Below are 13,815 nucleotides of genomic sequence, written 5' to 3'. Positions count from 1 at the left end.
TCCCCGTTTTCTCCTGGCAGTTTTCAATCCCCGGTTGGGTGAGGGTGGGGTTGAGGGGGTGTGGGGTTGGGGGTGGGGGGCGGTGGGGGGAAGAGGACTTCAATGCGTTCAATATAAATCTAACCCTGGGTCAATTTCAGATTAGGTTCTGTGATTCCTCTGCAATGAAGGGGGGGAAAGAGAGGAGAGGGAAGAGAGAGGGGGAGAAGAGAGGGGAACGAGGGGGCAGGGGAAGAGTCGGGAGAGAGAGGAGAAAGAGAGGAGAAAGAGAGGGGAAAGGGGGGAAAGGGGAGGAGAGGGGAGGGGAAGGGAGAGCATTGGTCATGGTGGTGGTGGGGGGGTGGGGGAAAGAGAGAGAGAGGGGGACAAAGAGGGAGGAGGAAAAAGGTATTGAATCAGTGATGAATGGCGGAGCGAGAGCGTATTTGTGGAGGAGGTTATCGACATGGCTCAGTACTGCAAGAGAGAGAGAGAGAGAGAGAGGAGGGTGGGATTTTCCGCACCGGTTGGTCGGGGGGAGGGGGAGGGTGGGGAGGAGAGGAGACTTCCTCCTGAATGCACCTCCTCAATGAGAGAGTTGACGCTCCCTTCACAGCTCAGTCGTCAACAGCCTCTTGGGCTTCGCTGGCTTCTCCACTTCCTTCGTGACAACGCTGTACAGAGAGGGGACAGAAGGTGTTACTGAGAGATGACGGTACCCACCCACCAACCATGCTCATTCCCCCCTCCTCCCACTCTCTCCCCCCCACCCCCCGTACCCCCACCCACCCCCACTCATCGCCATTGACCTCCTTTCCCCTCCTCTCCCCCGTTGCTGCGTTCCCACTTTACCCCCCGCCTCCCCGCCCCCCCGCCCGCCCGCCCTGCAAGATCTTTGTTTCCCAACTCTCACCACCCAGCCTTGCTCAGTTCCGCCCTCAAAATGCACAGTCACTCCACTTTACAGTACGTTCCGCGAAGGGCATTGAGACATCTCGAAGGCGCGATGGGGCGCTGGGTCAAGTGCAAGGATTATTATTATCACAGTTCTCCATTCCTACCCCCAAAAACCTCCCATTTCCCTAAGGTTAAACACCCAGGTGAATTTATAATAATAATATAACAATCCTTGCAGAGGGAGGGAGCCTGGGATGGGGACAGAGAAGCTGAAGGCCTGAGCACCAATGGAATTAATTCCCCCGTCTTACCTCTCTAACCCCCTCCTCCGATGCATCTAATTACACCCTCCTTCCCCGGACGGAGATCTCTCCCCCCCCCCCCCCCCACCCCCTATCCTCCCCTCAGCGTTACCTGGTTGTAAACGTGGATTCCACCGATCGCCGAGTCGGAGGAGAAGGAAGAATGAAGGGAGTGGGATCCGTGTCTGATTTCGTCCCTTTCAGCGTAGATGCAATGTTTCGGCTGAAAACGCCGTTGGCCATCACTGCGCTCTACAGAAAAAGAGAGAGAGAGAGAGAGAGAAAGAGAGTGGGGGGGGGATCACGGATAGAGCCGGAAAGCGTCGGGGACATTAGAGGTGAACGAGAGGACCAGGGTTTGATTCCTGGCCAGGGGCAAAACCCGAGGCAAGTTTCGCGCACACGCACACACACACACGTGCAAGCACGCTTCCGTCCACGTGTGCGCGCGCACGTATACACGGCAGCACACACGGGCAAGAACGCACACCCACAAACGTTCGCACCCACAAAAAAAAAGAAGGCGCTCCAATGAAATCATTCCCCGTGTGGTCACCCCCGAGGAAAGCAAGGAACAAAAATTAGGGGGAGGGGAGGTGGGCGAGGGAAAAGGGAACGACAGTAAAACTTCCCGCGCGCGGCAAGGAACGGTCAGAGCCAGCGAGGCGCGGTTCGTAAAGTGCTGGCGAGCAGCAACACTCAACCCTCGTGCCCGCTCACCTGGGGTGTGGGGTCGGTGAAGTCGATCAGATTCTCGGTCAGTGATGCCAGGAGTCTGTCCAGATCCTGAGCTGCGTTCTGTGCAAACACCGATCGCCCACAAAACATACAGTCAATTCACCGGCCTCCCCAAAACTCTGGAACACTCTTCCTCTATCCCTTCTTTCCCCATCTTCAGGTCGCGCCTCTTCCTCTTCGACCATGTCTACGGAGACCTTCCCCCACCCACTCCCACCCCACCCCCGAATAAATGCAAGTTGCTGTTGCTGTATATTGTGTGAAGCGCTTTGAGACGTGGTCATATTTGTGGGCCAAATGCCGCAGTCCATTGCGCACAGCAGCGTCCCCACAAACAGTCCTGGATTGAAGCGACCAATGCATTATTGTTTTTTTAAAAATCTTGAGGGATTATTATTCTTATGAAGCAGAACCAGTCACTGGGGATCAGGGAATCCTCCCCCCTCAGCTCCTGTTAAACCCTGCAAGCCAAAGCCCTAACGGGTAAGGGTGGTCCGAGCTGGACAAGCAGCGGGAAAGCTCGGCCAGACAGCGCTCTCGACGGCCAGCCGTGTGGTTTGAGCTGGTCAGACTCCAGCGGTTACCCCCAACGCACCACTCTGGGCTCCCCTCCCACTCTCCCACCCCCCCCTCAAAGCCTTGGCTCTTGCCAACCTGTGCCTAATACTCTCCGGAATTAGGTAAGCAGCGTGCGTCCCTCCAGAGAGAGAGAGAGGTGTGGGACGTGTGGAATTCTCAGCTTGGTGCGGAAGCGCTTAAGCATCGGTGATGGGTTTCCACACAGCTGACCCCCCACCCCCCCACTCTCCCCCCACCCACACACACACCAAAAATTTTTTAAGAGCGTTGCAATTCCAAAAAACGACCAGCAGACGGCCACCCATCACCACAGACCAGTCAGAGGGCGGTTCGATTTCTCCCAAGAGAGCATTTTTCATTAAATTCAGAGAAAAAACAAACATGGCGCGTTTCTAACGCTGCAAACTGCCCCCAGAAGGGCTGGCCGTGGCTTTGGGCACTCGCTGGGCTTACTTAGTCTGTCCGTTGTCAGTCTCTCTCTCCCTGCAAGTCTTTCGCGGGTCACTGCTGTGCACAAATTGGCTGCGCGCGGCGCGAACTTGCAACCACTCACTCACTCGCTTTACAGTACGATAACAATCCCGTGTTCCTCATCCTCTGTGTAAATCCTGACCTCCCAGCCTCTCCTTTTGTTCATCGTGATAATAATGATCCTCGCATTTGCGTTCCGCCCACGGAATATACAGTCAATTCACTTTACGTACAGTATACTCTGCGAAGGGCTTTGAGACGCCGTGAAGCCGTGATCAGGCGCTGTATCAAGTGCACGGACTATCGGTGTTATTATCATACTAATTAAATATCAATACTGCTTACTGGCTCCTGTTCATTGCTGACCTAAGGGTTGGGAATGTTACCTGTGTAAGCGGCGAGCCAGCGGGTGGCGGGATGGAGGCCGGGGGAGACATCGGAACTTCACAGCTCGAGCTGATCTCCTTCTGGTTGACGCCATCACTGGAAGGGAACAGATAACACTCGTAGAAATCTATGTCGGAGGTGGATTCGACCTATTGCATTAGCGGCGTCTTCAACAAGGACAGTGAGGTGGGTGGGTGGGGGGGGGGGGCAAGGATTCTCCCCGCTCAGCTGCTATTAATTATTAATATCAATAAAAATTAGCATTAACTGTGAATTATTATTATTTATTCTCGGCTCCTATTAACCGTTAATGTTAACACAAATTAGTCTTAATTCTGAATTATTATTTATGAGCACCTCTTGTTAATTATTATGACCTGTTTATGATTATGACCATACGCCCATTCACCACTGTTAGGAACGATGAACTTTAATAATAATAACAATAACAATCCTTTCATTCGAAACAGCACCTTATCACGTCTTTGAGACGTCTTAAAGCCCTTCACAGGATACATCATGAGATGGATTGATTGTGTATTTTGTCGGCGGACTATTATTTCTTAGGCTTAGTTATCAATTATTATTACTAAGCATCAGCTCGGTATTATTTATTCGCAGTCGCGGGGACGTGATAATACGCTCTATGAAATGCAAGGATGATTACTTATTCATTTATCATCATTTATTTAAGTGCCCCCCAGATGAAGGATAAACTATCATGAGAGTTCATCGCTCCTAACGGGCGTCACTTCCGCCACTCAAGTACAGTCTCGAACCCACTGCTATCCCGTTGTTGTCCCCGACTCACAAAGTTACTTACGAGCTGAGGGGAACGCTGGTCTGGTCATTTCTCGGTTTATCCTTCGAGTCCGGTCTCTCTGGGGTTTTGCTCCCTGTGCTTCCGAGGCACCTGTTTCGATGCATCGAAACCATTTATGTACGTGAGCTACTCACCCTCACGTACATAAAGTTGCAGCCGCACAGCTTGATGCTCGACCAGACAACGATGGACACCCTACTTTACGGGTTTCCCTGAGCCCGGGAGCACAGTGGCTAAAGGCTTGGACGCTGAGGCGGGAGAAGAAATAAGGCTGGGGCCGAACGAGGGGGGTTCAGAATAAGGAGGGTGGGAAATGATAGAGGAACAGCACACGCACACACACACACACACACACACAGAGAAAATTTGGGGCAGCAAAAGTGGTGCAATCGTCTCTCACCTGAACGCCACATCATTCACACTGCAACTTGGATCGTCCAGGAAGTTGGTGACCTGAGGATACATCAACGAAAACTTGTGACCCCCATCTACAGGTTTAGATGCCCCAAACCTCAATGCAAGTTGCGCTTAAATCCTCTCCCCCACTTCCCTCTCCCCCCACCCGCCCCCCACACACACACACACACGCACAATTTTTTTTAGCCGTTGATAGAAGAATAATAATAAATCCTTGCATTTCATGTAGCGCCTTATCACATCTGCTCGACGTCTCGTTTTAAGCCCTTCAAAGAATATACCGCGGTAGCCAATTGCGCGCAGCAGTGTGTCCCACAAACACGCACACACGCGGATTGAAGTAAGTGACCGAGTTATTATTATTATTCATTTATTTATTCGGAAGGGATCATTAACCCCGGAAAAGCCATCCGCCAATCGACTAACCACCGGGTTCCTACTTACTGCCGGGTAAACAGAGGCGTGTGTGTGTGTGCGTGTGTGTGTGTGCGTGTCTGTGTGTGCGTGTGTGTGGAGTAAGGAAACTTTCCCAAGGTTTCGCCCTGACCTGACCCGCCCGGGAATCGAACCCGGGTCCTTTCGCTTGCGAGGCGAGCGCTCTAACCACCGAGGTCCCCCAAGCTGTGACCATCAAGTGGGGGGGTTTTTGGGACGGGGGGTAGGGGGGGTTGGGGGGGAGAAGCCTTTTACCTTCAATACAGCCTCCCCCTGAGCCTTCAGAACGTTGCTCTTGACCTCCCCGGGCGACGGGGTGGGAATAATCTCCGCCGTCATCTTCAGCCCTTTCTCTGTCAGCTTTGCCGTTTCCTCCTGCTGTTGGCGGGGCATTTCAGGAAGTCACTTCACCCCGTAGCTAACCGGTCACGAGGGTTGTTTCAAAGTGTAGTGACTATATCTTATCTTCTGGTTGAAACAACCCTCGTCAAAGCCCTCATAACCCTCCCAACAATAGAATAAATACGTCGAGGCATTATGCGGGTAAGCAGTTTCGTGTCAAGACGTCTCAAAGACCTTGACTGTTAATTGTTGACCAGCCTGGGGCACAACGCACTCACTGGAGTCATTCCTCCACCCCCCCACCACCACCACCACCCAAGCCTTCGCTCTTACCAACCTGTGCCTGATATTAAAAACACCCCCCAGCCCCCTCCCCCAGAAAATCCAGGTATTTTAAGCAACTGAAGAACGGCTGTAGCCCCCGTGAGTAATTGTGCGTCAGAGATGTCAAAAGACTGGACTTCGGAACAGCCAAGTGAGCGGCATTTATCTGTCTGAACATTCCTGAACCAAAGGCTGTTCCCGGGACAAGGTCAAGCCAATCAGCCTTGGTCGGCTCCCGTCTTTTCCCCCACCCACCCCCCCGCCTCCCTCTCCCCCCGCCCGCCCGCCCACACACTGCTCGCCCCAAGGCTCCAGACAGTCATCTCCCGTGACTCCAGCCCGCGTTGATTTGATTGAAAAAATTCAGCACCCGCCAGGTTTCTCATCTTGTCGAGCGGGTGAAACAATAACAAAAGACTGCTGCGCCCACAGAACGCACAGTCACTACACGACGCTTCGCGGTGTATCCTGTGAAGCGCTTCGAGACGTCTCAACGAAGTGATCAGGCGCGGTATCAAATGGAAGGATTATTATAATTATTATTACTGTTGTGAGAAAAGAGCTCGCATTTATCCAGTGCCCTTTACGAAGGATAGGGTCTTGTTTCAACCCCCAGCTCGGGTCCAAACCCTCAACGAGTTCAGCGCCTTGGGACGTCCTTCCTACGTGAAAGGCTCTGCGTAAATGTAATGTTGTTGGTGGTGCTGTACAGGGGTTTGGATTGCGAGCAAAGGACAGAGCGGGAGGTGACCGACAGTGCAACGTACTGCGTTAGAGTCTCAGTTTAGACTATGTGAGTTCAAATCCCGACATGCGATAGTACTACTACTAATAATAATCTTCGCATTTGATACAGCGCCTTATCACATCTTCCAGACGTCTCACAGCGCTTCACGGAATAGACTGTAAAGTGAACTGACTGTATATTTTGTGGGAGACACACGGCGGCCAATTGCGCACAACAGCGTCCCCGCAAACAGCCGTGGATTGAAGTGACCAATTTATTATTATTTGGAAGGGATTATTACCCCCCCCATCCGGAACAGCGATCCGTCAATCGCCCAACAACAGGGTTCCTACTTACTGCTGCGTAAACAGAGACGTGTGGATGGAGTAAGGAAACTTGCCCAACGTTTCGCCCGCCCGCCCGCCCGCCCGCCCGGGAATCGAACCCAGGTCCTCTCGCTTGCGAGGCGAGCAGCTCTAACCACTGAGCTGCAGGACTCCTCTGCGAATGGACTTGTCGTGTGTCCCTGTGCTGACGAACTGGCTCGGACAGCAGAGAATGGAGCCCTGCTCTCACCTGGCTGTTGACGTTGAGGTTCAGGCTGGGGTTGGGACTTCCCTGAATCTGAAGCTGCTTCAACCGGGCAATCACTTCCTCGAGGGCTGAGGGACGAAGACAGACAGCAAGCCAGTCAAGCCGGGTGGAGTAATGCTTCCTGACGTGTCTCGGCAAACAACAACTGGAATTTATACAGCACCGCTCACCCAGAGTTAGCGTCTCAAAGCGCTAGGCAGTGACGGAGCTGAATGTCAAGGCGTGGGATGGGTGGTCAGGTGGGGGGTGGGGGTGAGGTGACCGTATGCTCAGTCGAAGAGGAAGGTCTTCAGGCGCGACCTGGGGTGGCAGAGGGCAAGGCGGAGGGATTGAGGGAGTGCGGTCCTGAGTTTCGGCCTTTGCGTACAGTCTGAGAACTTCACAAGGACAGCGTTGGGAACCGAGCAACATACAGTCGATGAGATAGGTTTAAGATGCCTTTTGAAGACAGCTTAAGAGTGGTGGTGGTGGAGTTGGGGGGGTGGGAGGGGGGGAACGGAGGGACGGGACAGAGGGGGTTGAAGGAGCGATGACTGGTTTGAAGAGGTTGCGGAGGTTGATGCGGGCGGTAGAGTTTCACACGGTTGCAATGGCAAAGCCAGGGATCACTCTCACACACACACCATCACACCAACACACACACACCAACACACACACATACACACAAAGCGACACACAACCCCGCGCGCGTCTAGAAAGCAGCCCCTCACCTGTGGAGTCCGATGGCTCGGTCGCGCTGTCGTTCGTACCGGGGGGGGAGGTCAGACCGGGGACCCCCTCGTCTGGAATTCCCGCGGGTTCGTCCACGCTGGTCTCGACCAGCCCCGTGGCGTCCAGGAGGTCAGCGAGCAGAGGGAAACTGGACGAGGAGAAAAGAGAGTGAGAGGCGAGGCCGAACTCGACCGTTCGAGACTCCGCCAAAGAAGAAGTCCAGGCACCTCGAAGGCTCTCCGGGTGTGAGACCCGCGTAAAAAGCCTCCCCCACCCCCCAGATTTAATGCCAACAATTTGCGGTCAATTGAATTCATGCAAAAATAGCTCGCTTTAACCCTTTGAGCACTGGATATAACCTTCCGAACAGGCAGCCCTGGGCAATCCCAAGTTATCCGGGAAGGAATCGAACCTCAGGCAAACAGGAGACCGATTTCCCCAATCGTTTCACCGTCCCCCAGTCCTCTCGGCAATAAGGGACTTCGAGATGTTCGATGGAATCCTACAGCACAGAAGGAGGCCATTCAGGTCTCATTCTCCCACCCCCCCCCCCCCCACCACCGCCCCCTCCACCTCCTCTTCCCCCCGTAGCCTTGAAACGTGTGTCTTTTCAAGTAGCAAATTCCCTTTACAAAGTTATTATTGAATCTACTTCCGCCAACTCTTTCGGTCTGTTTGTTTAGTTTTTCTTGGGTGGGTCAGTTTCTTGGTTGGTTCCCGCAATGCTCAAAGGGTTCACCGTGATTTCAAAGAGGCAAAAAAGCTTTACCGCTTGTCCATTAAACCCTTCGCCGTTAGCCGGAGTAGCAATAGCGCTATTATCGATGCTTTGCCCATCACCATTTATTCACCCGTGTGACAAGTAACGGATTTGAAGCCGAGAAGAAATACAAGAAAGCAATTGTCATTTTTTTTTTTTTTCAGAGAGCGAATCAGCTCAAAAAGCCGGAGAGAAAACCTATTTCAATGGGTGGAGGGGGTGGGAGAGAAAAAAAAGTAGTCCTTCATTCATTCTACAATTTGGTATTTTATCGGTAGCGGAGTAAAGATTAATCAATCACCGACCGGTGGCTTAATTCACCAGCAAAAAAATCACAGACAGAGAGCTAGATAAGGCAGCCAGCATCACCAAGTAATTCATTAGCTTGCGTGATCCACACAGAAGAAAATATTCCGAGTGTAATAGGTACCTGGTAACAAGTGCAGAGTTCAGCCATTCAGCCTCACTGAGGCGAGACTGTGTACATGTACCCTCGACCATCATCCCCTTCTGCAGTGTGAAAGCAGCTGGACGGGGATTTAACAACCTAACAGCTTCTCAAGACATTATTTGGGTTAGGTTGGCCATTGTTTTGTGACCCTATAACCCCCCCCCCCCAACCTATCCTCGCCCGGCACCGCTGGCTCCCCATTCCCCCCCCACCCCACTCGTCCCGAAGATAGAGTTCAAGATCCTCCTCCTCGCCTTCGAAGCCCTCCTCCGCCTTGTTCCTCCCCTGCCTCTGTGACCTGCTAACTCCATACAGACCTGTCTGCTGCTCTCCCACCCCGCTCCGGCTTGCTTCACCTCCCCCCCACCCCCCCCACCGCCCGCCCGGCCTGCCCCAGCATCGGCGGTCAGACCTGCAGCCTCTCTGCCCCCACTTGGAACTCCATCCCACATTCCCTTCGCCTCGGCTCCATCCCTGGCCTCCTTCAAAGCCCGGCTCAAGAGCCTCCTCTTCGACCTTCCACCCCCTCCCCCGTGATACCAACCCCCCTCAGCTCGGGTCCAAATCCCTGACTGTCCAGCGCCTTGGGACGTCCTCCTGACGTGTCAAAGTCATTTGTTGACATGTCGATGAACGTGAGGTGTTACATTATAAAGGAAGTGGGCTCCAGACAAGCCCAATCCAGCAAAACTGAATAGGGAGGATGGTGCTGAGGGAGAAGGAGTCAAGAGCGTCCGTTTCATCGTTGTGTACTCGGCAGGATACATTAGGGGTCGAGGGAGGGAATAGAGGGGTGTAGAAGAGAGGAGAATAGGCAGAGTGAATATCTCCTGTGGGGTATAAATACTGGCACACACCGTTCATAATCATCCTCGCATTTGATACAGCGCCTCATCACGTCATCGAGACGTCTCGAAGCGCTTCGCAGGACGTACTGTAAAGTGGAGTGACTGCGTATTTTGTGGGCGAAACGCGGCAGCCGATTTACGCACAATTTACGCCCGAGTGACCAATGGGGGATTGTTGGCCAGGACACCGAGAAACTCGTTGGGACTAGTCAACCTCATCCAGGAAAGTTGCTGCAAAGTCAACGCTTCTGGGCCAGGAAATAGCTCGAGGGCGAACATAGGAACAGGAGGGATGTTTCGGGCGGGAAGAATGCGGCGTGAGAAATAAAATAAATCTATTCCGAGGTAAGATTACGGCTTGAAGTTGCACTCACTCGTACGCTAAGCTTTAAAACACATCTCTCTCTCTCTCTCTCTCTCTCTCGCGCTTACAAATAGCTCCTTCCTGTTTAATCAACTCAGTGAACGCAGATGTATCGCAGGATCTTGTCAGCACAAGTCTGCTCTCCAATCCATCTCACCACAGCGTGAGATACTGCCCAGCCTGGCAGCAAACTGACTGTGGGGTCTACAATCTTGGAAATTTGAATGGGATTCCTTCGTAAGCAATGTCAGGGGAAGGGAATTTAAGAGAGAGAGACAGAGAGAGAGAGAAAGAGGAAACGTTCCTTCCAGGCAAAGTCAGTCTTAACCTACGTTGCTCTGAACATAAATAATAATAATAATCCTTGCATTTGAGACAGCGCTTTATCACGTCATCGAGACGTCTCAAAGCGCTCCACGGAATATAGTGAATCCCACATATTTTGTGGGCAAAACGTAGCAGCCAATTGCACACAGCGGTGGTTTGAGTGACCAACTTTTCCACGACGGGATTGTAAACCCACGGAAAGCGATCTGTCAATCGATTGACAACTGGGTTCCTACTTACTGCTGAGTAAAACAGAGGCGTGTGGAGTAAGGGTTTCGCTTCCTCATTCTCCCTCTCACGGAGCGAGAAGGAGAATTAAAGAGAGAGAGAGAGAGAGAGAGAGAGAGAGCGACTGGAATCTTAAATCCGTCCTCACCCTTCCTTATTTGCAGCTGGGGAGGGGGATAAAAACAAATAAAATTAGTTTTCGAGGAGTGTTTCTATATTCCGCATTTTCTGCTGCACTCTTTCCCATCTGAGCCCCACCACACAAAAAAAAACCTTTGGTTAAAATCGCTTCACATAACAGCGATGTCTTTGTAAACTCCTGCCTGAGTGCCGCGCTCATCTCCAGCTAATGTTGCCCCCACAAGTGAAAGCTCAGGTCTCAGGCAACAATAACAGTCGAGTAACTTCGATAAATAATTCCGCGAGGTTTCCGAGGCTGAGGTCAGGGTCAGATTGCTAGGTGTTGGGACCTGGGTTTACCAGAGAGTGGACTGATGATAAGAGCCGTGTTTAATGATGTGATAAAGACCGCCTGGGGAGCGGGGGAATCCTTGCATATTTCTCCAGCGACGATATTGGGAGTGAGAAATTATTCTTGGCCGGAAAGTGCATCAGCCTGGCTCATTTGGTAGCACTCTCGCCTCGGGAGTCAGCAGGTCGTGGGTTCGAGTCCCAGGTCGGGATTTGAACTCATATCGTCTTAAGATGACACTCCAATGGAGCCCTTGGGATCCCACGGAGCTATTTGAAAAGGGAAGGGAGTTTCTCTTCCTCTCTCCCTCTCTCCTGTGTCCTGATCGACAACGTAAAATCGGTCACTCACTCCACGACTGCTTATGGGACACTGCTGCGTGCAAACCAGCCGCCGCCTTTCGCCCAACACAAAATTCACAGTCACTCCACTGTACAGTAATGGCTGCAAAGGGCTGTGAGAACGTCTCAACGATGCGATCAGGCGCCGTATCAAAGGCAAGGATTATCATCGCTATAAATTCACCAGCCGCATCGGAGAGGATGAAATTACACCCCCCGCCCACCACCCCTACCCGCCCACGCACACGCACGCACACAAAAAATAGCACCAAATATTGTTCGAAACATTAAAAATTTATACAAAGCAAACAGATGAACAACAGGGCATAATCCTGGACAGCAGTTAAAACGCAGCAAAACGATATCGGTTCATAATTGCGATACAAGATGGCATCAACGAACGAACAAATCGATGTGGGTCAGTCGATGAGCGATGAACAGAAAGAAGCCAATAATTAACATTCAAGATCAGCAAATAGAATACGCAGCAAATCTATTCCCCTCTACAGGTTTACGGCGATGGAATCCTCTTTTTACAAGAGCCGTTTTGCCCACAAAATATGCGGTCAACTCACTTTACGGCGTATCTATCCTGTGAAGCGCTTTGAGACGTCTCGAGGACGTGATAAGGCGCTGTATCAAATGCCAGGGTTATCGTAACTGCAGGAAGTCAGGCTTCCGGATTCTGGCTGAATTTCTGCACAATTCCTGAGCAGTCCCCAATTTATAACAGGTATGAACTACCCTCACGGCTCAAGACTGGATTTCAGACCTCTGGAGGTAATAATAATAATAATAATAATAATGTTTGCATTTGATATAATGCTTCATCACGTCGTCGAGACGTCTCAAATCACTTCGCAGAATATACTGCAAAGTGAATTGACTGCGTGTTTTGTGGGCGAAACGGGGCAGCCAATTGCGCACGGCGGCGTCCCCCACAGACAGCCGCGGATTGAGTGACTGAGTTCTCGCTATTATTATGTTTCTTTGTTGAATTGATTGTTACCGCTGGAAAGGGATCCGCCAATCGACAAACGACGGGTTCCTACTTACTGCTGGATAAACAGAGGCGAGTGGAATAAGGTGTCGGGGAATCGAACCTGCGTCCTCTCGCTTGCGAGGCGAGGGCTCTGACCACTGCGTCGCAGGAGTGTGTGCGGAAATTGGGCGGGGTTGGGGTTGGGGTTGGGGTTGTGGGGTGGGGGGGGAGAAGAGGAAGTAGAGTTAAGTAATCGCAAAACCATTTTGACTCCATTAAAACCACAGGTTTCTGAGGCATCTGCAGAGGCATAACAACACTGCACAGAATGCACAGGACATCTGGTCAAGAAATTCCAAAACATCCCTCTTCTCTGACTTAATCCCCCACCGCTCCTCCCTCCCTCCCTCCCTCCCTCCCTCCCCCCCACCCTCAACCAACCAGTCCCCTCACACCTTATTTATGAATGGGCATTTTTACTTCCTCACTTGCTTTCCTCCCCCCGCACCCAGGCTGACACACACGTACTTATCACCAACGAAAGCATTTCACAAGGTCTTTCCTTGAGCTGGGATTACTCAGCCAAACACTGTTTGTCAGTGGAGCGACAGTCAGGCACATCACTCATATACTCCTGCGTTCTCCAGGTTATGCTCATGGACATACTCCGTGGGTTCCGGCTGCAGGTTGCACCACTGTCCGTCAGGATACAGGTCATCATCACAGGGGGAGCCTGGTATGGGGTTGTGAGGAGTGGGGAGATGGTGGGGGGTGGGGGTGAGGAGTGGGGAGAAAGGAGGAGGGAGTTTGGAATAATTAGTGACTAGCGATGCATGGGCTGGAGGGAACGAGAGATGCGTGGCTAAAAGCGAAGAGAAAGAGGTGGAATGGAGGTAAAGGGCGCAGTGCGACTGGAAGATTTAATGCACCGACTTCAGATTGGAGAAGGGGTCTCAATGCTCACCAGGGGTTAGACGAGGGAAGTTTCGAGGTGCTGGTCAGGTAGAGGAAAGCGTTACTTAGTGCTGGGTAAACGGAGGCGTGTGGGGTAAGGAAACCCGCCTAAGGTTTTCTCCTGTACCGGCTTCGATTCCCGGGCAGGGCGAGTCCTTAAGCGAGTTTCCTTCGCTTAAACCTCAGCAGGAGTGAGCGAGCGAGCGAGCAAGCGAGTTAGTGTCTCCTCGTCGTGAGCGAAAGGCAAGACATGCGGAATTCATTTGGGGGGGGGTGGGGTGGGAGAGGAAAGGGGAGGGAGGATTGTATCACACCGGACAGCAGGCAGACCAGGGATGCGGGGGGATTGGGGGGGGGGGGGG

The 13,815-nt window shown here is 52.2% G+C and overlaps 1 protein-coding gene across 2 annotated transcripts in view; it reads right to left on the bottom strand.

Annotated features, from left to right (window-relative positions):
* Window positions 1-518: 518 nt before the first annotated feature.
* epb41l5 (erythrocyte membrane protein band 4.1 like 5) overlaps window positions 519-13,815 on the bottom strand; it is a 46,501-nt gene continuing 33,204 nt past the window's right edge. The window contains exons 16-24 of one of the 2 annotated variants that reach the window (XM_042336492.1): window positions 7,726-7,874; window positions 6,998-7,083; window positions 5,284-5,406; window positions 4,577-4,629; window positions 4,177-4,266; window positions 3,353-3,449; window positions 1,899-1,976; window positions 1,291-1,430; window positions 519-653 (exon numbers count right to left, since the gene is read on the bottom strand). In XM_042336492.1, coding sequence (XP_042192426.1) covers window positions 590-653; window positions 1,291-1,430; window positions 1,899-1,976; window positions 3,353-3,449; window positions 4,177-4,266; window positions 4,577-4,629; window positions 5,284-5,406; window positions 6,998-7,083; window positions 7,726-7,874 — 880 coding nt within the window. In that variant the 3' untranslated portion in view covers window positions 519-589. The remainder of the gene's footprint in view (window positions 654-1,290; window positions 1,431-1,898; window positions 1,977-3,352; window positions 3,450-4,176; window positions 4,267-4,576; window positions 4,630-5,283; window positions 5,407-6,997; window positions 7,084-7,725; window positions 7,875-13,815) is intronic. The other variant, XM_042336493.1, reaches the window with a different exon arrangement.

Source organism: Callorhinchus milii, unplaced genomic scaffold (assembly GCF_018977255.1).
Source record: "Callorhinchus milii isolate IMCB2004 unplaced genomic scaffold, IMCB_Cmil_1.0 Scaffold6, whole genome shotgun sequence".
NCBI classification, from domain to species: Eukaryota; Metazoa; Chordata; class Chondrichthyes; order Chimaeriformes; family Callorhinchidae; genus Callorhinchus; species Callorhinchus milii.
The sequence above is the reverse complement of the archived record's forward strand: the minus strand, read 5'-3'. Positions and strand labels throughout refer to the sequence as shown.